At 39.1% G+C, this 23,069-nt stretch overlaps 1 protein-coding gene across 2 annotated transcripts in view; it reads left to right on the top strand.

Moving 5' to 3' along the window:
- ANO6 (anoctamin 6) overlaps positions 1-23,069 on the top strand; it is a 234,918-nt gene that overhangs the window by 103,066 nt on the left and 108,783 nt on the right. For both annotated transcript variants that reach the window (XM_037848272.1, XM_037848273.1), the window contains one exon: positions 1,008-1,087. In XM_037848272.1, coding sequence (XP_037704200.1) covers positions 1,008-1,087 — 80 coding nt within the window. The remainder of the gene's footprint in view (positions 1-1,007; positions 1,088-23,069) is intronic.

The raw sequence follows: 23,069 nt of genomic DNA, 5'->3' as shown, positions 1-23,069 counted from the left end.
ATATTTTCCTACCTAGCCGAATTCTATTGTCATACTTACCAATATTAAAAATAATTCCTTGATATAATCTAACACTTAATCCATATTCAAATTTTTTCCAGAAATGACTTTACATCTGGTTTATTTAAACCATTTCCATTCCATAGCTGTACACTGCAGATGGCTATTTTGCTGTCTCAGAATCTTTTAATCTGGAACAATCTACTTTATTCATGTCATTAACTTTTTAATAAGATAAGACTGATGTCTTACAAATCTGCCCACATTCTGGGTTTGGTTCTTCTATCCCTGGACCACTGCATTGTCCAATATGGTAACCCTAGTTATATGTAGCTATTGAGCTTTTGAAATGTCGCTAGCCTGAGTTGAAATATGCTGTGAGTGGAAAATACACACTGGATTTCTAAGACTTAGTAGAAAAAGGAAGTAAAATATATTATTCATAACTTGTGTATTTATTCCATGTTCAAACAGTATTTTGACTATATTGGATTATAAAAATAAATTATTAAATGTAAATTCACCTGTTTCTTTTTTTTTTTTTTTTTAATGTGGTTACTAGAAAATTCAGAATTATGTATGTGGCTTATATTATACTTCTGTCAGATAGCACTATTCTCACAAATTTTAAAACAGAAAATTGCTACCCTGCATGGCTCCATATCAGTTCCCCAAGATGCAAGAGAAAAAAAGAACATCAATAACAGCATTCCTTAGAAAACATTTTATAACATTTAGTTCCTATGTCCTTCCACATAGAAGCCAAATGATTTTCCATGCCTACAGCATTTTAAGACCTAATATCCTCCAACCCATGCTGTTGTCCTATAGATGAAACAGCTGCTGAAGATTTTGAGTGTTCCTGAGAGCTGAAAGTATTAAATAATGTAAGCCTCTAAGGGCATCACAAATGCTAAATATGGTTGTTAACCCAGTGCTGCTGGTTTAAAAGCAAAAAAGTCTATGAGTCAGTGAAAGTTCATGCTATATTTATTTATTTATTTTAGTGTTGGAAAACCTTGGACAGACAGTTGTCTCCAATTTTCGATCACTGGAGAGTCAACCAGATTTCCGAACACCGGAGTTTGTGAGTACCCCTAATCTATCTTATATTTGTGTTGCTTTGAGATTTTTCCTAAAATGGAGAATTTTTTATAAATTCTTGCCATCAGTGGCTGTTAGGCCTGACACAGGTCCCTGAGGAATGTGTTACTGAACTACAATATCCCAGCATCATGCTCTGTAGGCTCCTTCTTCATACCACTATGTAATAGCAAATGGGAACTCATTCTGCAGTAAAATAGCATCATGTTTCCAAGACTCCCCCTTCCTTTGTTGATGCCGTTACTGTCAATTTCTGCTGATAGCAACTTTGTAAAGTAGTCTTCACTGAGCACGTATAAGTACATTGGCCAATGCTAGTCATTAGCACTGATTCCCATTTCCTTCCGGAGCCTTCAGTATTACAGTTTATATAGGTATCTTGTAGGGTTAGGAATATTCTGTTGGTTGTTCCTACCAAGAGGGGAACTAAATGCTCCCACTAAATTAGACTCATTAAAGATTAGCCATGGTTCCTACCCTTAAGGAATTAAAAATCTTATTAGATGCTACTGTGATTTTATTAATGTCTTGTTTAAAGAAAATTAAGCACATAGGATGCCTTGTGCAAAATGTCCTTACTAATAGATTTTATATTAGTCTCATTTGGAGAGGGATGTTGGAATGCAACGTTTCTCTGACTCTTGTACCATATTGCACCAGATGTGTAGGAAAAACATGGCCAGGATCCACCTAGACTTACTGATTTTTGTCCCCTGCTGCAAATGGCTTGTCTACCACATTAGCAATGCGGAAATCTTTATTGGTTTACTTTCAAAGTGTGATATACAGTCACCACTCCTGTACTTGGAAGAGCACAACCGTATTATTGATAAAGCCAGAAAAGGAACTCATTATGTGCTTTTCCTATTCTCACTCAGCTCTTTATGGGTTGCCCTCTCAGTTCAACCAAGAGTAAGGAAACTAGACAGTAACTTTGGACTGAAAAGGGATCTCACATAAAACTGTATCCACAGTGCCATTTTATTCGAAGTGTGGGGGCGCCTGTGGTGTACTAGCAGATTGCCTACTGTGAAAATCACTTGGACATAATAGAAAGACATGGTATTCAATGACTTCCGTATTATATTCAATGAGATTTTCAGTGAAGGAAAATTGTGAATGCTCACCATTATTCTTGCATTTCAAAGTAGAGCAGTTTTGTGGTTTTTCTTACTTCTGCAGTGAGAGCCCAAAAGCAGAACTGACAGAGATAATTCACATTTGAGTATGATATTAGTACAAACCCATAGAGATGTCCCCTTTTTTGTTCTGTTATTTATTAAACTGCTTTTTGTTGATACTCTTTACACCACATACCTGATCTAAAAAGAACTGTGCACAGTACGTGTTGGTGTGCTTGGTAAACACATACCCAGTTCATACCAATTCTTTTTGTGAAAATAAAAGTATTTTTCTCAAGAACAGATAGTAGTATATTATAATGTTTGAGACTGGCATGCCTCAGCAGTGTCCTTTGCCACAGGCAGTGCAGATATACTAGTAATCTTCCTTCAACTTCAGCATTAATTTTTTCTTTTTAAATTTCTTTATTTATCTATTAGCGCAGTTGTAAGTTTACAGAAGAATCATGCAGAAAGTAGAGTTCCCATCTCTTGCCCCATCCCCCAACATACACATAGGTTTCTCTATTATAAACATTTTGCATTAGCATGGTACCTTTATTATATTGATGAAACAGTATTTTTATAATTATATTATGAACTAAAGTCCATAGTATACATTGGGGTTCACTCCTTGTGTTATACATTTCTGTTTTTTTTTTTAAGAATTCAATTTTATTGAGATATAGTCACATACCATGTAGTCATACAAAGCGTGCAATCAGTTCACAGTACCACCATATAGTTATGCGTCTACCACCAAAATTAATTTTTGAACATTTCCATTACCACACACACAAAAGTAATAAGAATAAAAATTAAAGTGAAAAAGAACAATTAAAGTAAAAAGGAACACTGTGTCCTTTTTTTTTTTTTTTTTTGCCCCCATTTTTCTACTCATCCATCCATACACTGGACAAAGGGGAGTGTGGTCCATATGGCTTTCCCAATCACATTGTCACCCCTCATAAGCTACATTGTTATACAATTGTCTTCAAGATTCAAGGGTTCTGGGTTGTAATTTGATAGTTTTGGATACTTACTGCTAGCTATTCCAATTCATTAGAGAACCTAAAAATGGTTGTCTATATTGTGCGTAAGAGTGCCCACCAGAGTGACCTCTCGGCTCCTTTTGGAATCTCTCAGCCACTGAAACTTATTTCATTTCATTTCACATCCCCTTTTGGTCAAGATGTTCTGTATCCCACCGATGTTGGGTCTAGATTCCTCCCTGGGAGTCGTATTCCACATTGCCAGGGGGCTTTACACCCCTGGGTGTCAGATCCCATGTAGGGGGGAGGGCAGTGATTTCACCTGCTGAGTTGGCTTAGCTAGAGAGAAGAGGGCCACATCTGAGCAACAAAGAGGCATTCGGGAGGAGATACTTAGGCACAATTATAACCTATGGGTTTTTAAATTTATTTTTATTCTGATAACATGTTTACAACCTAGAACTAATAATTTAACCACTTTCAAGTGTACAATTAAGTGGTATTAAATATATTCACAATGTTGTGCTACTGTCACCATGTTTCTGTTACCAAAACTTTTCCATCACCCCAAATGGAAGCTCTGCATCAACATTAACTTCTTGACTACCATATTTCCATTTGCAAGGTGTGAAGATTGACTAGTCTAAGCTAGAATGACCAGGGTCAAAACTCAAGGATCACAGGATAATTTTTTACCCTATTGAGAAATTTGTTTTAAAAATTAATCGGAAAGGACAGGTTTTGTATGACACCACTAATATGAAATATCAAGAATAAGCACCACCTTAGAGAAAGTAGATTAGAGATTACCAGGAGCTGGGGTAGGGGAGAATGGGGAGTTATTGTGTGATGGGTACAGAGTTTCTGTTTGGGGTAATGAAAAGTTTTGGTAATGGATGATGGTGATGATAGCATAGCTGTAAAAGTAGTTAATGCCACTTAATTGTACATAATGGTTAAAATGGCAAAGTAAGATATTTTACCACAGTAAAATAAAATTTATAAAATCTGAGCTCACTCAAAATGGGGAGATCCCCATTTTTAAATTATATTTTGTCTGTCGTGCCTTGAGAATATCTAGTCATTTTTCAGACCACATTGGTGGAATTGTAAGAATGCAAGTTACTAGTGACGATTTGCCTTTACGTGTAGCTGATATCAGGTTTCTGTGTCCTGGCTATTGGTCTGTCTCTTAATTGTGTGTTTACACCATGTTTCTGAAGGAAACTGTGATCTTCTTCTGCATTGTGGATTTTTACACATCTCATGATCATTACATGCCACGTTCTGTGTAGCTTGTAAATAGCTGCTTGTGTTTTTGTTAAATAGCTGCTTGTATTTTGTTCTCAGCATCAGTATAGCCAATGTCCTCTCTGTTCCATAGTAAACATATATTACTCAAACTGGTGTCTCCATGGTAAACAAACATGAGATGCAGAAAAGGTGCCTGGAGAATAGCGCACTCGAGGGAATCAGACATTATATTGTAAGGGTAGCCGTTTTTGTAACAGAAGATTACAGCACTGGTCGATGGATGGCTCTAGTCATGTAGCCAAGCAGACTAGGCAAATGCTGGGACAAAACCCGGTAAGTTGATTTAAACCAGCTTTCTTAATGCAGAAGCAGGGGATGGTAATACAAACCTGGGGACGAAAGAAGCCAAAGGCTAAGTAAAATTGACAACAGAAAGAAGACTGAAGAGAATAAAAGGAGCAGGAATAAAAAAGGTATTTTATTATCATCTTCCTTTCTGACCTTGTGGAAGGTCCAGCTGCAGTTTGCAGAGTTGAACTGAAATAAAGTACGGCATAGACCATGTTTACTGAGGCCTTATCCTCAAATAATTCAGATTCAAGAAGGACCAAGAGCCTCGTGATTTTATACAACAGAGTGTATTTATATAGTTTGGCCAATGGGAATAAAAAAAAAAAATGCTTATCATTAGCTTATTTCCTGCAGAATTCCTGCTTTTCTTTCATTTGAAACAGGGCCTCAGAGAGCAGTGCTAGTTGGAATAGCCTTGGTCACAGACATGATAGCAAACTGAGGTTCTCCTTCACAGCTAGATAACTGTAATGTGACTGCTGTATACTCCATGTAAATAATGGGCAAATAAATGCCATTGTGAACTCCCTTTGTGGCTTGGAGACGGCAGCCCACACTGGCTTCTCCACCACTAGCTTGCGACAGAGTTTGTCCATTGACGGTCTGTGACCCACTTACCTGTGTTATTCTTCTCCACCTCCCATTCCACTCTACAGTCTGAGGCGAGTGAGTTTAACTGAGCTATGCTGAAACATTAAGGGGACAAACAGAGATGTGGGTGCAAGGTACATGAGTTCTTGGTAACACAGCTTGTGAGGAGCTGACATGTTGAAACTAGACACCCGCTCCGAGGTAAGGAGGAGGTGTGGGTGGGGATCAAGGTGAAAGGAACCTGACTAAATGCTGGCCTCAGAGAGAGTAACTTGGTGGTCTTGCTATGGTGGGAAACTCTCAATCTTAGTCCAGATTTTCTTTCAATACAGTGAAAGTCAAACTGCACATCCTGTTTTGTAGCCTGTTTTATATACTTAACATTTTATCATGATAAATGTTGTTTTTCTTCTATAACCTTATTATTTTTTTCTCTAACATTATCAGTTCCATTGTATCGATGAACTATGATTTACTTGTAAGACCTAATTTTCAAATCAGTCAGTTCAAGGTGGGTGTGGTCGGGGAATGGCCACTTGGCCAGGTGCTTGGGAACCATGTGAGTTGTGACTGTCATTCTGGGGCATGGACCCTGCAAACAGCTGAGACATCAGGCCTGAGAAGGGGATTGACCAGAGTGAGGCTGGGAGCTGAGTACCAGAGGCCCAGATAACCTTGCAGAGTTGACTTAGAAGCAGAGACTACAGAAGTAGGCAGAGTAACAGATTAGAAGCGAGGATAAGGAGTCATCTGCATGGTGATGGAGCTGATAAAGGTTGTTGTGCAACAACTCTACCCAGTGCCCCCAACCCCAGATCTGGTTAAGAGAAAAGGAGATCTGAGGGGTCAGTGCAGGGGTTGGTAGTCATGGCTGGCCCAGTGAACCTTAGATTAATTTCAGGTCTCAAGGAGTAGAAAAAAATAGGGGATTAAGGGGGGTCCATGTGGGGTGAGGGGGTTGAGAAGAGGTCAGGCTCTTTCTAGAAACCCTGCCTCTGTTGACATTGACCTCTGAGCACACAGGGTGATGGGTGGGGTATGGGGAAGGGCTCTGCTCTAGCAGTGGTGAATCTCCTTGCAGCAAGCTGGGAGATGGTGCCCTGGATAGAAGCAAGGTTGCAGTCAACATGAAAGCACATAATGGAAGAAAAGAGGAGGCCAAGGAAATTGTATTTTGTGATCTGAGTCTCGCTAGTAATAATACCCCCTTTTCAAACTGTTCCAAAACTTCAGGTTTATATTTAACTTTCCTTGCTTTTTAGAGGCAGGAAGATTTTTACCATCTCTTATCTCATGCCACTTGATGATGTTTTTCTTTGTTCAGTTTCTACCATATTTGGAGTAAACATTAGAGAGTTTGGGCTGGCAAAAGAGTATTCGGATTATAATAGGATAAGCCAGGGAAGATGATAAGAAACCACAGGATTTAGAAAGACTAAACTAGAAAAGTAGACTCTGGAGGATGAATATTAAAGTGGAGCCAATATAGGTCCCCCTTCATTCACAAATCCTATTTATTCCACCTTCAAAATACATCCAGAATTCTGATTGTATTTTGATGTATTTTGGATGTATTTTGAAGGTGGAATAAATAGGATTTGTTGATGATCAGATGTGAGGTGTGAGAGAATGAGCAGTCAAGAATGACTCCAAGGTTTTTGACCTGGAAGACCATGGTTATGAAGAGAGAAGGATGTCTGAAGAGTCATTATCTACATTAAGGATTTTCTGTAACTGGCTCCCTTTTTGAAGGAAGATACTGCTTTACAGAAAATACTTGAGTCCCTCCCTGAAATTCGAATTTGATTATCTTTAAGCAAGTGAAACTATGTGATTCCAAGGAAGACTCAAAATATTAATTCATTCAATGAATATTTGTTTGAAGTCTACTGATTTAGGCACTGTAGTGAACAAATGGAAAAAAATATATATATATCCCTGCATTTGTGGAGCTTACATTTTAGTGGAGCTTACATTTTAGTGGAGCAGACATAAAACAGAAAAAAATAAAATGAATATAGCATGTCAGGTGATGATAAGTACTTTAGAGAAAATAAAATAGGGATTGTGTGCGTGTGTATGTGTGTGTGTGGAGCAGGGGAGTGATTGCAGCTCTACATAGGGTATTCAGGGCATATGTCATTGAGAAGTTGACAACTGAAAACATCCAAAAGGGGTGATGGAATAAGTTATTTAGAAATCTGGAGGAAGAGCTTTCCAGGCAAAAGAAGTAGCAAGAACAAAGGTCTTGAGGTGGGAGAGCATATGGTATGTTTGAGGAAATGTAAGAAGGCCAGTGTGGTTGGAGTAGAAAGAAGATGAAGGAGGACAGTAGGTACTCAAGCCAGTCAAGGGAAGACTTATTAGGCCATTTTAAAGACTTTGCTTTTGCTCTGAGTTGGGAAGTCATTGGAGGGTAAGCTTTTGGAAGATAAGGTTTTGAGCAGGGTGATGTGACCTGACCTATGTTTTAACAAGATCACTTTGGCTGTATTAAGAACAGACTGGGGGGTGGGGGGGTGGGGAGCAGAGACAGAAACAGGGAGAGCTATTAAACTTATTTAGGAATCTAAGTAAGAGATGATGGTGGCATGGTCCTGAGCGTTAGGTTAGGTATAGTAGTCATGAGACATACTCAAATTCTGGATGTATTTTGAAAGTGGAATAAATAGGATTTGTTGATGATCAGATGTGAGGTGTGAGAAAATGAGCAGTCAAGAATGACTCCAAGGTTTTTGACCTGGAAGACCATGGAAGGAGCAGTTTGGGTGGAGAGTGTGCAGAGGAAAATCACAATTTTGTACTGGATATGTAAATTTTGAGACATCAAAGCAGAGATGTTGTTATGCAGTTGGATGTATAGATCTGGAGCTAAAAGAGTTTGAGAGAGGGGTCCAGCTAGAGATCTGGAAATTGTCAGCACGCAAATGATGTTTAAAGGTACTGAATGAGAGAAGCGAGGGAATGAGCATCTGTAAAGAACAGATCCTGAACTGAGACCTGCAGGTGCCTATGCTTACAGGTCAGGGAGATAAGGAAGAATCAGCAGAGAAGACTGAGGAGGAGGAAACTGCAAGGTAGGAGGAAAACCAAGGGAGTCTTGGAAGCCAAGTGAAGGAAGAGTACAAAGTAGGAGGGAGAGACGAAACGCTACTGATGAAGATGGAGAAATGGATTTAGCAATATGGAGGAGACCTTGATAAGAAAAGTCTCAGTTGGGTGGTAGTATCAAAACTTCATTAGAGAGGTGTTTTGGTTTATTAAAGCTGTCAAAATGCAATATACCAGAAATGAACTGGCTTTTACAATGGGGGTTTATTACTTCACAATTTACAGTTCTAAGGCCATTAAAATGTCCAAATTATGGCATCAAGAGGTAGATACCTTCTCTGAGGAAAGGCCAATGGCATTCGGTTCCTCTGTCACATGGGAAGGCACATGGTGACACCTGCTATTCCTTCTTCTCCCAAGTTCTGGTTTCAAATGGTTTTTTCCAAAATGTCTCTAGGCTTTTGTCTTAGCTCCTCTGTCTCAGCTCCTTTGTGTCCTTGCTTGTTTCTCCTGGACCGTCTCTCTCTCTAAGCTTCTGGGAGTCCTTTCTTAGCTTCTCTGGGGCAAACTCTAGATTACATATCTTAGCTTCTCTCCAAAACATCTCTTTCAGCTTCTCCAAGCATCTGGGTCTGTGTCAGGCTCTGAGCTCTCTCTCTCTCCCTGAGCTCTCTTAAGGACTCCAGTAAACTAATTAAGACCCACCGTGAATGGGCAGGGCCACACCTCCATGGAAATGATTTAATCAAAAGGTCCTGCCCACCACTGGGTAGGTCATATCTCCATGGAAACAACCTTGATCAAAAGATCCCACCCACAGTAGGTCTGCCCCCCACAAAAGCAGACCCAAAAAAACAGTCTTTCATGGAGTACGTGACAGAATCAAACCAGCGCAAGAGGATTCAAGGCAGAATGAGAGAAGGGGAATTGGATGCACAGAATTCAGACAATACTTTCAAAGATTTTTTGCTGAACAAGAATGCAGAAAAAGGTGTAGTATCTGGAAGGGGAATTAGAGTGAATACAGTTTTTTTGCCGTTTACTTATGAAAAAGTAAATAAATACGATGGCAGGAATTACTGTTTGTTTTTAAGGTGACAAGAAGGATCCAGTAAGGAGAGAGAATCTGAAAATGCAGGAGTGAGAGGAAAGACTTTCTGGAATGATGTCCTTGAGAGGACAATAAAGGGATGGGATCTGTTCCATAAGCAGAGAGGTTGGCCATACCTATAGGGACAGTTCATTCTTAGCAGTAGGAGGGAAGCCAGAGTATTGGAGCACAGGTGGAATTAGGACAGTAGATTTGACAGTTGGAGCTTGCTGATGTTTTTTCTTGGTTGCTTCTCATTTATCAGGGAAGCAAGTCATTAGCTGAGAGTGAGGAAGGAAGAGAGAGGAGAGTGTGTGAGAGAATCATCTAAAAGAGTGGGATAGTGAATGCACTGGGAAGGGCAATATAGTTGCCCATCAGCACTAAGAGCCTGCTTGAAGTTAGTGGTCATGATGGTTGTGGGCTTTCCGCATCCAAATTCAGCTTGGGGTAGCAGGTGCAGAGTAGCAGAGAGTTTGATTTAATCAACTTCAGTGTTTCTCCAAATAAGTACAGTAAAACAAGACAAAAGTAAGGCGATTACAGGGTAATTGCAAGAGATGGTGGGTTGTAGACAGGAGGAGGGTGAGATATAGAATCAGTGGGATCCTAATGTTGGTCAGATAGTTTTTGGAGTTTGAGTATTGTCAAGAGTGAACTTGAAAAAATGGGAAGTGGTAGTTGTAGAATCCAATATTTATAATTGAGGGAGGAGTTACAGTTGCTGATAAAGTCAGGGTCTGGGATGTGAACATTGGAATGAGGAGCTGACACAGGGTAGAGCTGCAAGGATGGGTAATCAAAAGCTCATTTATATTGATATGGAAATCCCCAAGAATTATGACAGAAGTAATATATTGGAGAAGTAACATAGAACTAGGAGTTAACTCTCAAAGGAGTGGAGGCAGTGACTCATGGATTGATAGATGGCTGCCAAAGGAGATGATGATAGAGGAAGGAGGAAAACGAGGAGAGTGGCAGGACAGAGGCCCAGAAGCAAATGAAGAGGTGAGTAGTTTCAAGGGTTGTGTAGGGATCGAGTTAGATTAGAATGTCTCCACTTCAGCGCTACTGACATTTGGGGCAGATAAGTGCTATGGAGGGTTGCCCTGTGTATTACAGGATAGTTGGTGACATCCCTGGTGTCTCTACCCACCGGATGCCAATAGTACCTTTCTCCCCAGTCGTGACAACCAAATGTCTCCAGACATTTCCAAATTCGTCCTGACAGTAAAAATGGCCCCCATTTGAGAACCACTGAGTTAGGTGACTACTGAAAAGTCATTGAGGTCACTGGTGTCACAAGTTAGAGCTGTTTTCTAAGGAGTGTTGGGAATTCCAGATGGATTAGAGTGGATTATGGAATAAGTAGGAAAAAAGAAAATACTGACCTCTCCTTCGGAGGGTTTGACTAGGAAGGGGAGGAGGATGAGGAAGTTATAACTGGAGGAGAATATGAGAACCAGGGATGATTTCCTTTGTCATAGAGAGGGATTTAAACAAGTTTGAATATTGGTAAGAAGAATCCATTAGAGGAGAATCCAGAGAAAAGGATGGTGTATTAGTTTCTCAGCTGCTAAAACAAGTACCATACAGTAGGTTGGCTTAAACAATGGAGATTTATAAGCTCACGTTTTTGAGGAATCCAAAATTTGGCTAGGTGAAATCCAAAATTGAGATGTCAGCAAGATGATGTTTTCTCCCCAAAGACTGTGGCTGCCAGTGATCCTTGATCCTTGGCTTTTCTGTCACATGGCAATGTACATGGTGGCACCTTCTCTCTTCTCTTCTGGGTTCTATTAACTTCCAGTTTCTTGCTCTTCCTATGACTTTCTCCCTCTTTTTCTGAATTTCATTTTGCTTATAAAGGACCTTAGTAATTTGGATTAAAGCCCAAATTGATTCAGTTGGCTACACCTTAACTAAAAATAACATCTTCAAAAGGTCCTATTCACAATGGGTTCATACCCACAGAAATAGGTTAAGATTGAGAACATGTTTTTCTGGGGTACATAATTCAATCTCTTAATAGGTGACTTTGGAAAGGGCAGTGGAATTGACATGTTGCAGGAATCAATATCAGGCAGGAACAATGGTATCTCCTAAAGTTCAGGAGTGGAGGGTAGATGCCACTGGTTTCAGGTTTGATAGGGAGAAATTGAGGGAGTTCCCATCTGATGGCTTCAGTTTTCAGGTGCTGAGAGTGAATAGAATACTGAGCGGAAGGAGGTGTCACTTTTAAGTGGTTGTAAAGAGCAGGAGAACAAGCTGACCTCAAAAAACTCGGAAAAGTTCTAGGATTTCTGGGCAGTGGTGAGGGGTACTGTGTCGCCAATGATCCTGAATTTATGATGATACCAAACTGCCCTGCTGTGTGGCTTTCTCCAGCAGCATGCCGACACTGAGAAAGCAGATAGCAGCCTTCATCCAGATGGGGGCCTTTGCCAGATGGGTGTGATCGAAAGCATAGAGGATCACCAAGAGTGTGGCAAGAGTGTTAGTGAAATGATGAGCTGTGAAATGTAACTTTGAAAAGAGAGGGAAGAGAAGAAAGAAGAGGATCAGCAGCTTGATTAAAGAAGTCAAGTGGTTTTAGAGGTCATGATGAAATGAGAAGATGTGGGTGTGGTCACAAAGGATTCCTGAATAAGTGATTTTGGAAAGGGAATTTTTCAGGTGATGACAAAGTCTAGAATGGGACAATGGCAGATAGTGGATGAAAGGAAGATCATTTGTGGCAAAGAGGTTAAGTTACTGAGAGTTACACTGGTCATGCCTGTGGATGCTGATGTCCTTCTGGAATGATGAAGGACAGGGAATGGAGAGGGAAATGAGTCAGGGGCCAGGTTGTCTGTGGGCAAGGAGCAGTAGGTAGGAAGTAGGAAATAAAAGACCATAGGAAACTCTGGGAGTGTATTCTACTTCCATGACCCTAAAAGGAACCCCCCCCCCACCCATCCCCAAGAACACTGGGGAATAGTGGTTTGGAAGTAACATGTGGGATAAGGGAGAACGTCTTACTTCCTTGACCCCAGTGTGACAGGCCAAGAGGGTAATCGGAGCCAGTTGCCCCCAGGTCAGCAGATGGTCGTAGGTTTTGTTTCAAAGTGGGTTCAAAGATCCATTTTAGTCTTTGGTGTTTGTTTTCCAGAAGTCTAGACATCATTTTGGTTATTCCTGGTCTAAATGACCCTGAGACAACTGAATCTGTGCTAGGGTTTTAGAGCGATACTATGGATCATTTTGTGGTCAGTCCAAGGTCTTTATTCCTAATCCCAGAAATCTCAACTAAAATTCCATATATCTGCTTGTAGCTCCCAAGATCTTCAGAATCATGAAGACTGAGAATAAGGCAGGACCCTCCACTGAAACATTTCTTTACTTGGACTTGTGCTCTTGTGACCTCTATAAACACGGAAACATGGCGGTTTTGCCTTGTATCTTTTGGCACTAAGTTAACCAAACTAGAAAAGAAGAGAAATTCAACCAAAAAAGGAAACCAAACAAAGGAACATTAACTTGGCAACACAACTCTCAGAAAGGGGAAATGAGATCAAAGATGAACTCGTAGTCAGAATTGCTAAATTGGCCCATTTGTTATAGTGGAAATTCACATGGTATTTCAATATTGAAAGCTTTTTGTGTATTCAGGAATAAAAGGCGATGAAATCTGTATTTTGTATGAATATGAAGGGAAAGGGACTAGTCATTTGCTTTCTGTGGCTGATTCAGAAGCTAAATTGGTAGACTGGGGCTAGGAGCAAAAATATGCAGTCTAACATGTAAACATCTCATTCAGAAAGTTCTTTCTGAGTGACTTCTATGAAATGAAGAAAGTATTTTTCCAAAGAAACAGAGCCATAACAAACAAGCTTCTAGGCCCAACCAAACCAGACCAATTTAACTCAGAGTGTTAACAGTGTATTATCCTATACTAATTCTCTGGAACACTCCACTATTCTTATGTTTTGCAATATTGCAAAAAAAAAAAAAAAAAAAAAAAGAGTAAACCTAAAGTCTAGAGTGAGTTCAAGCTTATGAAAAATGCTTAGCATGATTAGAGAGAAAGAAAGAGTTTGAGCCATGTTAGATCATGAAGAAGCAGTGATAGGCTCACAACTTGAGGAAGACAGTTTAATAGTGGGAGATGACAGAGAAAACAGCTTATCGGTTCTACATCACTTTTGTCTTGTCTGCTAATGAGGGTGAACTTTAGAGTGAATGGATCAAGCCCTGGTGAAGAGCGTACAGAAGCCTAGGTTATAGGAGAATATTTTAGAAAAGAATATAGTTCAAAATTAACTTAAATTTCCTAGCTAAAAATATTATACAGCAACCAGGTATTAAAAGAGCTTGTAGATTTGCTCATGAACTGCAGTTGGTAATCTTGAGGAGATATGGGGGCTGGGACTGATGCCCTAAGACAAGAGGGGCAAAGAGTTTTCAAAAGGGGTTGGGGTCAAGGTAGACATTGGTCATAGGCTAAATTCTGATAAATGCAGACATTGAAGCTGGAACATTAATCTCCAGGAATAGTACAGAATGAGATTTTTAAGCAGCTGGTATTTGAAAAGGGTTTAGAAAAAGGTCATTAGGCGTCAACATGGGTTCAATAAAAATCAGTCATGCCAAACTAAGCACATTACTTTTTTTTTTTTTTTTTTTGTTAAAGGGGGCTATTGGTAAAACAGGAGAAAGCAACAGATATTTTTGTGTGTTTTGATTTTGGCAACGTGTGTGGAAAATAGCATTTAAATACAGAATGAAGAAATGTGGGCCTAGTGAATGTGTTTGTCTCTGGGTGATTGATTTTCCAAGTCTGTGGAATGATGGATTGAATTCAGTTTCTAGAGGAGACAAAAATCAGTATGAATTAAAGTAAATTCTTGCCCCTAACTGATAAATATCAGCTCCTTAAACAAAAGAACAGAAGAAGAGACAAGGCTACTAACTGATCACATGAAAAGGCTAGGTATTTGGCTAAAAAAGCTCAGCGTGAATAGAGCATGTGATAACAATGTCGAAAAGTTAATGCAAACCTAGGTTGCATTGGGACCCTGTGTCCAGAACCAAGAAGATGCCAGGCTTCTGGTAAAGCCGCCTCCTGTTCTGGGTGCTCCGTTCTGACCGGAGAAGGTTGAGAGGAGAAGGATCAGCACAGTGGAGGGTCCCGACATGTTGACAAGGTCATGATAACAAGATTTAAATTATCGATGATAGTAATTGGTAGATGGAAATGCAAAATGTAGTATTAAAATCCATTTATAGAAGGTACGTCTAGGCAGACAGATTTCGTTTCAGTAGAAAGACATTCTCATCATTAAAATGCCTTCTCATTGGAGGAGTTCAAATACAAGCAGACTGAATGGTAGCAGTCCAGCAGGAGGCAGTGAGCACTTGAACCAGTACGTTTCCGTGCGGACAGAAGGGAAGGGCTGCTTGTTTTATACGTAGCAGGACTTGTAATTGATGGAAACCGGAGAATGAGGGAAAGCAAAGATGTTTCTGTAAATCTATCATCCAAGTGAGTTAAATGTGGCTCATTGGTGAATCTGAGTTGCTTCCATTTTGTTTTTTCCTCAATCGACCTGTTATCATAAAGGGTAAAATTATGTAATTGGTTAAAACCCTTTCCTCCATATATAGGTGTTAATTCTACCTTGTTTTATTCCCCTAGTTGCAAAAGCCCTTGACTGCAAAATGCTTTGTGAGTTCCTGCCCCAACAAAGTATCACATTTGAAATTCAGTGAGCTCTTTGTTACCTGGGGAATGTCAAAGTTAATTTGACAAGAACATGGACAAGGAAAGCAGGAAGCGCAGGGCATCCTGAACAAAGATGTGTTATCAGTATTTACCGTGGAACTCACTTGATTATGTCATCTAGAAGCATACTACAATAATGGCCAGAAAACCCCACAGAAGCAAAAAAAAAAAAAAAAGAATTGAGTTAAAGTTGAGAGTCTGCTGGTAAATGACTTGGCCATGCTATGACCTAAAAAACAGCATTAATGTAAAAGGCTGTCATAAAAATTTAAAGAGAAACATAGAACTTGGTGGAAATATACATACAATATAAACTCACAGAATTCCTAGAAAACTGGAAAGGGACAATCAGAGGAAATTCAGCTGCAGCTGTCCCCATATCTTGAACTCGAATTTAATTTGGAAGGGTATAAGAACTTTGGAATGAGAATTTGAAATCCATTTATTTCTGAAGTCCCACTAGTTTCCTCATTTCAACAAATAATAATAAAAAAATACATTACTTAAGTCTCAAATGTATTTAAGTCTTTCATGGATAAGAAACTATCAAAATGCTTTTACCTGGAAAACTCCAGTGGCTACTTCAAAAGGAAAACGCATTTGCAGCTCCTTCTCCCAAGTCACTTTTTGAAATGTAGATTAATGTGACCTGACAGATTGTGATAACTACCAAAGATCATTTTCATTAATTACGGCAAACCAATAATATGGATCTTTACAATGTTAGAATGAATTAGAGTCAGGGCCTTAATTGTAGCGGGAGTAAAATTTGATTGCTAAGTCCGAATCCCCTAAAATAAAAACATGTAATGAAAATTTGACAGATCTTTCAGCAATACTAATGGTCTCACTGCCATTTCTTGTACTTTCACCAGCCTTAAGTGTTTTTAAAAAGTAAATATACCATCTTATGCAATATGAAGTAAGGTTAAAGAAGAGATTATGTTGCATGAAATGAAGTACTTCTGAGAGTTTGAAAAGAGTTTTTACTTCTTATTTATGTATTTATTTTTTGGGTAAAAGTCATTCTAGAAGTCTCCATAGGAAACCGAGCAAGCTGGAACTCCAGGAAATTAGAAGCCCTCACCACAGCTCTGCTCTCAGTTCCCCTTGGGCAAGTCACTTTCCCTTTTAGGACCTGTTTCCTTGTGTATAAAAAGGTGAAAAACCAGCAGATTTCCTCTCCAGGGTGTTCAGTGACTGCACAGTGATTGAAAAGCATTGTAGCTATCTTAAAAGCTTATTCATAAAATAATAATACAGTGAGGAGTCTTATCTAACATTTATGGAAGCTTATAGTCGGCTAAGCACATTACAAAGATCTAGCCAGCATGGAAATAGCTGCAGACCTATACTGTTCAACCCAGCCATATCCCTTCTCATATCCTTTCAAGTGAAATCAGACTGCTCTGCTATCAGGAATTTGGTTCTCTTAGAGGAGCAGCACCGGGGAAAGTACTGATACAGGTACGTAGGTGCCCACCAACATTATCAGTGGGTTTAGAATTAATCATAGCCGGCAATATTATAAAATACCAACAGTATGTTCTATCAGTAAATAAATATGTCGTGCACTTGCTAAGGCTTGCTAATAGAATTTTCATTTCAACTAAAAATAAGCTATTTAAATTATGCACTATTTTGAATAAACCACTATCAGCTTCACTGAAATTCCAGGAAAATTTTCATTTCCTTATTCATTCCTTCAATATTTATTAATCAGTAAGCTTCAAGGAATACAGAAAACATGTCTCAATGCTGACCCTCAGGAACCAAAATGAACACAAATGTTGGGGCCCAGAATGTTGACCTCTGTCCCCTGAGCATGTCATATTGTCTGACGGATGTTAGTTGTGCAACGTAGTTGGTTGGTGTGGTTGAATGAAAGAATACAAGGCTGTGTGCAGTATATGGTAAGTTGCAGAGGCACTGACAAAATGCTGGAAGAATTCAGTTGGGACAGAGGTTCTCAGCCACCACTGTGCATCAAAATTACTTAGAAAGCTCTTTTAAAATATAAAGCCCCGAGCTCTACCTTCATATATTAATCTTTTGGTTAGAACCCAGGCATATATATCTATTTGAAGTTTATAAAGGTAACTCTTAATGCACAGCCAGGTTTAAGAATCATTGTCTTAGAGTAATCAGGTTTGTATTTTTGAAGGAGGTGATATGTGGCTCAACCTTGGAGGGTACATTTCAATAGTTGGAGATATTACAGGAGAGTATCCAAATAGCACTATATGAACAAATAAATGTGGAAATGAGTGAGGTGTGTCCAGTTTGCCTAAAATGTTGATTTGGTCTAGGGGAGTGGGAAGAGATGAAGTTGGAAAGATAGTTTGGAGTCAGAATGTAGAAGTGTTGGAATAAAACTGGACTTTGGAGCTGAAGAGACACAAACAAAGCATGATATGGCAGCACTGTGCCAGTAGAACTTTCTGCAATAGTGGAAATGTTCTCTGTCTGTGCTGTACAACACCTTCGCCACTAGCCACATGAGGCTATTGAGAGATGTGAAATGTGGTTAGTGAGATGGAGGAGCTAAATTTTTAATTTATTTACTTTTAATTAATGTAAATTTAAATAGCCACATGTGCAGTGGTTACTATAGCACAGCTACAGAGAGATTGATCTGGTGAAAGTATACAGGCCTATTTGGAAGGAGCAATGGAAAGCAAGCAGTTAGTAGACCAGTATATACCAGTATTATACCAGTTAGTAGACGAATATAATAGTCCCAATGTGTGGTGGGTAGAAGCATTGAAAGGGGAAAGAGAGAGAGAGACGAGGGAGAAGTGAATCAAAGAAAATCTCATGCTTCACCACTTCATTACCTCTGCCTACTCCTTCTCTACCTTCCTTGCTTCCCTGCTTCTTCTGTCTGAGCCCTCTCTGCCTGTTAATTTCCTCAGAACTCAGCCCTGGTCGTCTTTTCTCACTCAGTCTTCTCACACCCTCTTCTTTCGCTTCAATTACAAGCTCGCTCTATATTCACAGCTCCCAAGCTTATGCCTCTAGCCTTACATCTCTCCTCTATCAGACCCCTCTTATCTCCAGTGGGAAACCTCACAATCTCTTCTCTCTCCCTTCTAGTCTGTTTTGCTTCCAGTTCTCTGAATTTTGGTAAATGTAATTGTCATCCTCTTAGCAGCTAAAGACAGAAACCCAAGAATGCTCCTTAGCACTTTATTTCTGCTACCCGCATTGAATTAATCCTCCAAACCTGCTGTTTTTAAGTGTAAATTGCAGCTTCAATCTGTTCCTTTCTCACCGTTTCCTTTTCTGCCCCCTCAGAATAGGCCACCTTTCTCCCTTGGTCTCACATGACCTCCTGTCCACTTTTGCCACTCACACTCTATTCTCTAAACAAGTACTTTAAAACCAGTTATCAGATCATTCCTGCTTGGATATGTAACAGAATTTTTTCCCTGTTGCTTTACGTACAGTATTACAGAATGTCACCAGATAAAGGGTTAATTAATTTCAATTGATTAATAATATTTATCCATTTTATATTGCTGTATCTCTATTAAGTGGGTTCTGCTGGGAACCATCATTGGAAAGTTGATACAGTCTATGTACCCTTGGGGCACATATTCTAGTGTTAATTCTAGACATTAATCAAATAATTATACAAATACGTAGACAATTACAATTGTGAGAAGTGATATTTAGGGAGGAGTATAAAGTGCTCTGAGAGTATAAAAGGAGGAGACTTGAGCCAGCCAGGAAGGTCTAGGAAGGGCTTCCTGAAGAGGAGTTAGTCAGGAAGGAGATTCTTGGAAAAAGGAACAGCTTGTGCAAAAATAGGAAGCAACTACTTTACCTTGATAGAATATGATATAGCCATCTTAAATTTTAATAGCATACTGAAATTGACAACTTTGGAATGGAATGGGATCTTGGATTCCCAAGCCTTTTGGAACAGCCTCTGGACAACAGCAAGATAAACCAACCTTAATATAGTCTGTTGCAACCTAGTTATAAAATGTATATATTACACAATGACTCGAATATATTACCTCAAGTCAATCTGCAAGTATCTCTTGTTACTTTCCTAGGTGTTATACATTAAAAAAGAAAGCACCACTAAAAACCACAACAATTTTTTTCTTCCATCTTTATAATCCAATTAAGATAATAGTATGTTTTGTCAAAAGTAGACAGCATTATATTGTGCATTGTAGTGTATCATATTATTATAATTTTAATTCTATCATATAATGCATAATTAAGAGCCAAAATAAATCGTGTTTACCAGTAGTGTTCAACTTTTTACAGTCTTACACTTTACATAGTTAATGAAGTATTGAAGACTCCAAAGAACTTTTTTTTGGTGTGGTTATATCTACTGATATTTATTGTATTAGAAATCTAAACTGAAAAATTTTTAAAAAAGGTATTCATTTAAACTAACCAAAAATAAGCCCCATTACTTAACATAAATGATATTTTATGAAAAATAACTATTTTCTAAATCAGGAGTTAAGAATGGCATTATTTTACAATTTTTTGTAGATATCTTTAAGAAAAGGCAGCTGGATTCTCATATCTGCTTCTGCATTCGAAAGTTGCAATATATTATTTTGGTTGAAGTATATGAGGAAGATCCAGCCTCACACAGACATGTAATTGGAAAAGGGAGAAGTACTTTAAAGACTTCTCAGATAATTGTAGATACTTTTCTTTGATACCACACTAAAACTTGACAAGTGGTAGTTTCTTAAAGGTTAGTTGCAGTGTGGAATGTGAAACCACATCATTGAAATTTATGCCCACTAAAAACCATTGACCTATTTTGCATTCTAAACGGATCGTTTACACATGCATGATTATCACCCATGCATTGTTGGTAAGTAGAAAATATTGGTTAACTGGGTTAAGTAGATCTTCCAAATGTTGACCCATTTCATTATACAGCATGAAAAAAAAAATTACACTTGTTAACACAACCTCTAGTCTCATCAGAAAAGTCTTTGAATATTGGGAAACTGTCAAGTTCATAGTGGCAAATACAAGATGTCCTAAATTTTAATGTTGCCTGACACCTTGAGTTTTTTACCATTGGCAATTTTTTTTTTTTTCATTTTTGAGAAAATGTCTGCCAAATACCAAGTCTGAATAACCAAATTTTGTGTCCATCAGCTGTCTAGTAAAAATGGTGCTCCCTCAGGTCTTGTTAAGACTAGGGCAAACCGGGCCAAAGGGTAAAGGTCGAAACTGACTGTGTTTTAAAACTTAAACTTTCATATGAGACCAAGAGAAGAGATGTCTATTTGGTACAGGATCTGTATTTTCTAAACAGTACAACTCTACAGTCGGTTTGTTCAAACACCGCAATTACATGGAACTCTGAATAGGAAGTGAGATACGGTAGGTTAGTATAGGCTAGAGAGAAATAGTGACACATCCCAAAGTAATTCGGGCAGATAATAAAAAATATATTTACAGCCTCCCCCCACCCACCCACCCAGCCCTGAGGAGCTGGGGGAAGGTGCAGAAGTGTTGGACTTCCTCACCTGGACTGGTGTTGATGTTGTCACAAACATTGGGACTGGTGGTTGGATGTGCTGAGCCCTTGATCGAGGGACTTGCCCTTATGAAGCTCGTTACTGCAAAGGAGAGGCTAAACTTGCATATAATTGTGCCCAAGAGTCTCCCCCTGAGTGCCTCTTTGTTGCTCAGATGTGGCCCTCTCTCTCTAACTGAGCCACCTCGGCAGTTGAACTCACTGCCCTCCCCCCTATGTGGGACCTGACTCCCAGGGGTGTAAATCTCCCTGGCAATGCAGGATATGACTCCCGGGGATGAATCTGGACCCGGCATCGTGGGACTGAGAATATCTTCTTGACCAAAAGGGGGATGCAAAATTGAGATGAAATAGTTTCAGTGGCTGAGAGATTTCAAATGGAGTCGAGAAGTCACTCTGGTGGACATTCTTATGCACTATATAAATAACACCTCTTAGGTTTTAATGTATTGGAATGGCTAGAAGTAGATACCTGAAACTACCAAATTCCAACCCAATAGTCTGGACTCCTGAAGATGATTATATAATAATGTAGATTACAGGGGGTGGCAGTGTGATTGTGAAAACCTTGTGGATCACACCCCCTTTATCTAGTGTATGGATGGATGAGTAGGAAAATGGGGATAAAAACTAAATGACAAATAGGGTGGTATGGGGGGAATGATTTGGGTGTTCTTTTTTCACTTTTATTTTTTATTCTTACTCTGATTTTTTCTGATGTAAGGAAAATGTTCAGAAATAGATTGTGGTGATAAATTTATAACTATATGATCGTACTGTGAACAGTTGATTGTATACCATGGATGATTATATGGTATGTGAATGTATTTCAGTAAAACTGAATTTAAAAAATAATAACTAAAACTAAAAAAAAAAAATGGTGCTCCCTGAAAAAAAGTGTATTACTTGTTCAGCTCACAATTCAAACAATTGTACAGGCACTTTTCCTTGAGACAACCCTGTACTTGGATGTGCAGCAGAAGTGCTTGATGGGTATTTCCATTTTGTCACACAGGATATTAAAAAGCTGTGTGTACTCAGGGGTCAAGATTTTATAGAATCAATAATTGTTACAGCTTCCTCAAGAAATTCTTAAGTGAAACAGTGTGTGTGTGTATATATGGGAGATAGAGCGAGCAATAGAGTGAAAGACAGTGTGAGCTTGCAGAGGTAAAGAATACGAATGCTAGTAAAATTTGGTGCCTTGGCTTTGATTTGTTCTAAGGCCCTGGCAGTTGTAGCCACCATGGCTTTTGCGACATCAGTGCAGATGGTAACACAATGAGAAAGGCAGATAACATCTTAGTGTTATTACAAAAATGGTTGTGACCTCATGGGCCCCCGAAAGGAGCCCAGGATCCCCAGAGGTCTGCAGAACACACATCCATTGGCACAGGCAATAGTATAGTGAAGGGGAAAGAAACATGCACCCAGTTTAACAGGAAGACTTCATGTTTGGATAGGTGGTAAGGAGAGGGGAAAGGAAATTACATGAGCAAAGGAGTAGAGGCAGGAAAAGTCCTGACAAAGTCAAAACACTGACGAGCAAGAATTGTTTGGACTGGAGGGTTAGGATTGGGGAGTAATAGTTAACTCAAGGTGGGATCTAACTAGATTATGGAGGATCTTGAATACCTATATGAAAAGTTTGGACTTTCACCAGCAGTCACTGGGAGTAACTGAAGATTTTTAACCCATTCTGTGGCTTGATGAACATGTTGGTTTAGGAAAACCCGTCTGGTGGCAGTATATAAGGTGAATTAATGAACAGAAGAACAGGATGCAAGGAGATTGATTGGGGTTATTAATTGTAATCTAATCAGTATGAGTCACAAATGCAGATTAAAGTGGTGGCAATGGATGAAAATACAGACTAATTGCTCCAAAGGTAGAAGTGATATGACAACTAAACAGGAAGAGGTCAAAGGTTACCTGTATATTATATTTTGTAACCCAATTCCTTGTAAAGGTCATTGTCCATTCATGAAAAGGACAAAACCTGGGTATTTGTGATATAAGGCTGCACATGAGATTTTGCTAGGAAAATCAGAATGCTTCCTTTTCTTCTGATAGCAAGGACTAAATCTTAGAATACGTTTCCTTTTTGCTCTGTTGCCAAGAGACTCTTTGCCAAATGTCATGTTAAAATCACAGTTACAGCTGTCCCTGTGGTTAGTGTATTTTCTTCCTCATACCTTCTCTGGTCCTCAATCTCCAA

This window comes from Choloepus didactylus, chromosome 8 (assembly GCF_015220235.1).
Source record: "Choloepus didactylus isolate mChoDid1 chromosome 8, mChoDid1.pri, whole genome shotgun sequence".
Classification (NCBI taxonomy): Eukaryota; Metazoa; Chordata; class Mammalia; order Pilosa; family Megalonychidae; genus Choloepus; species Choloepus didactylus.
Note: the sequence above shows the minus strand (reverse complement) of the source record. Positions and strands in the feature narration are given on the sequence as shown.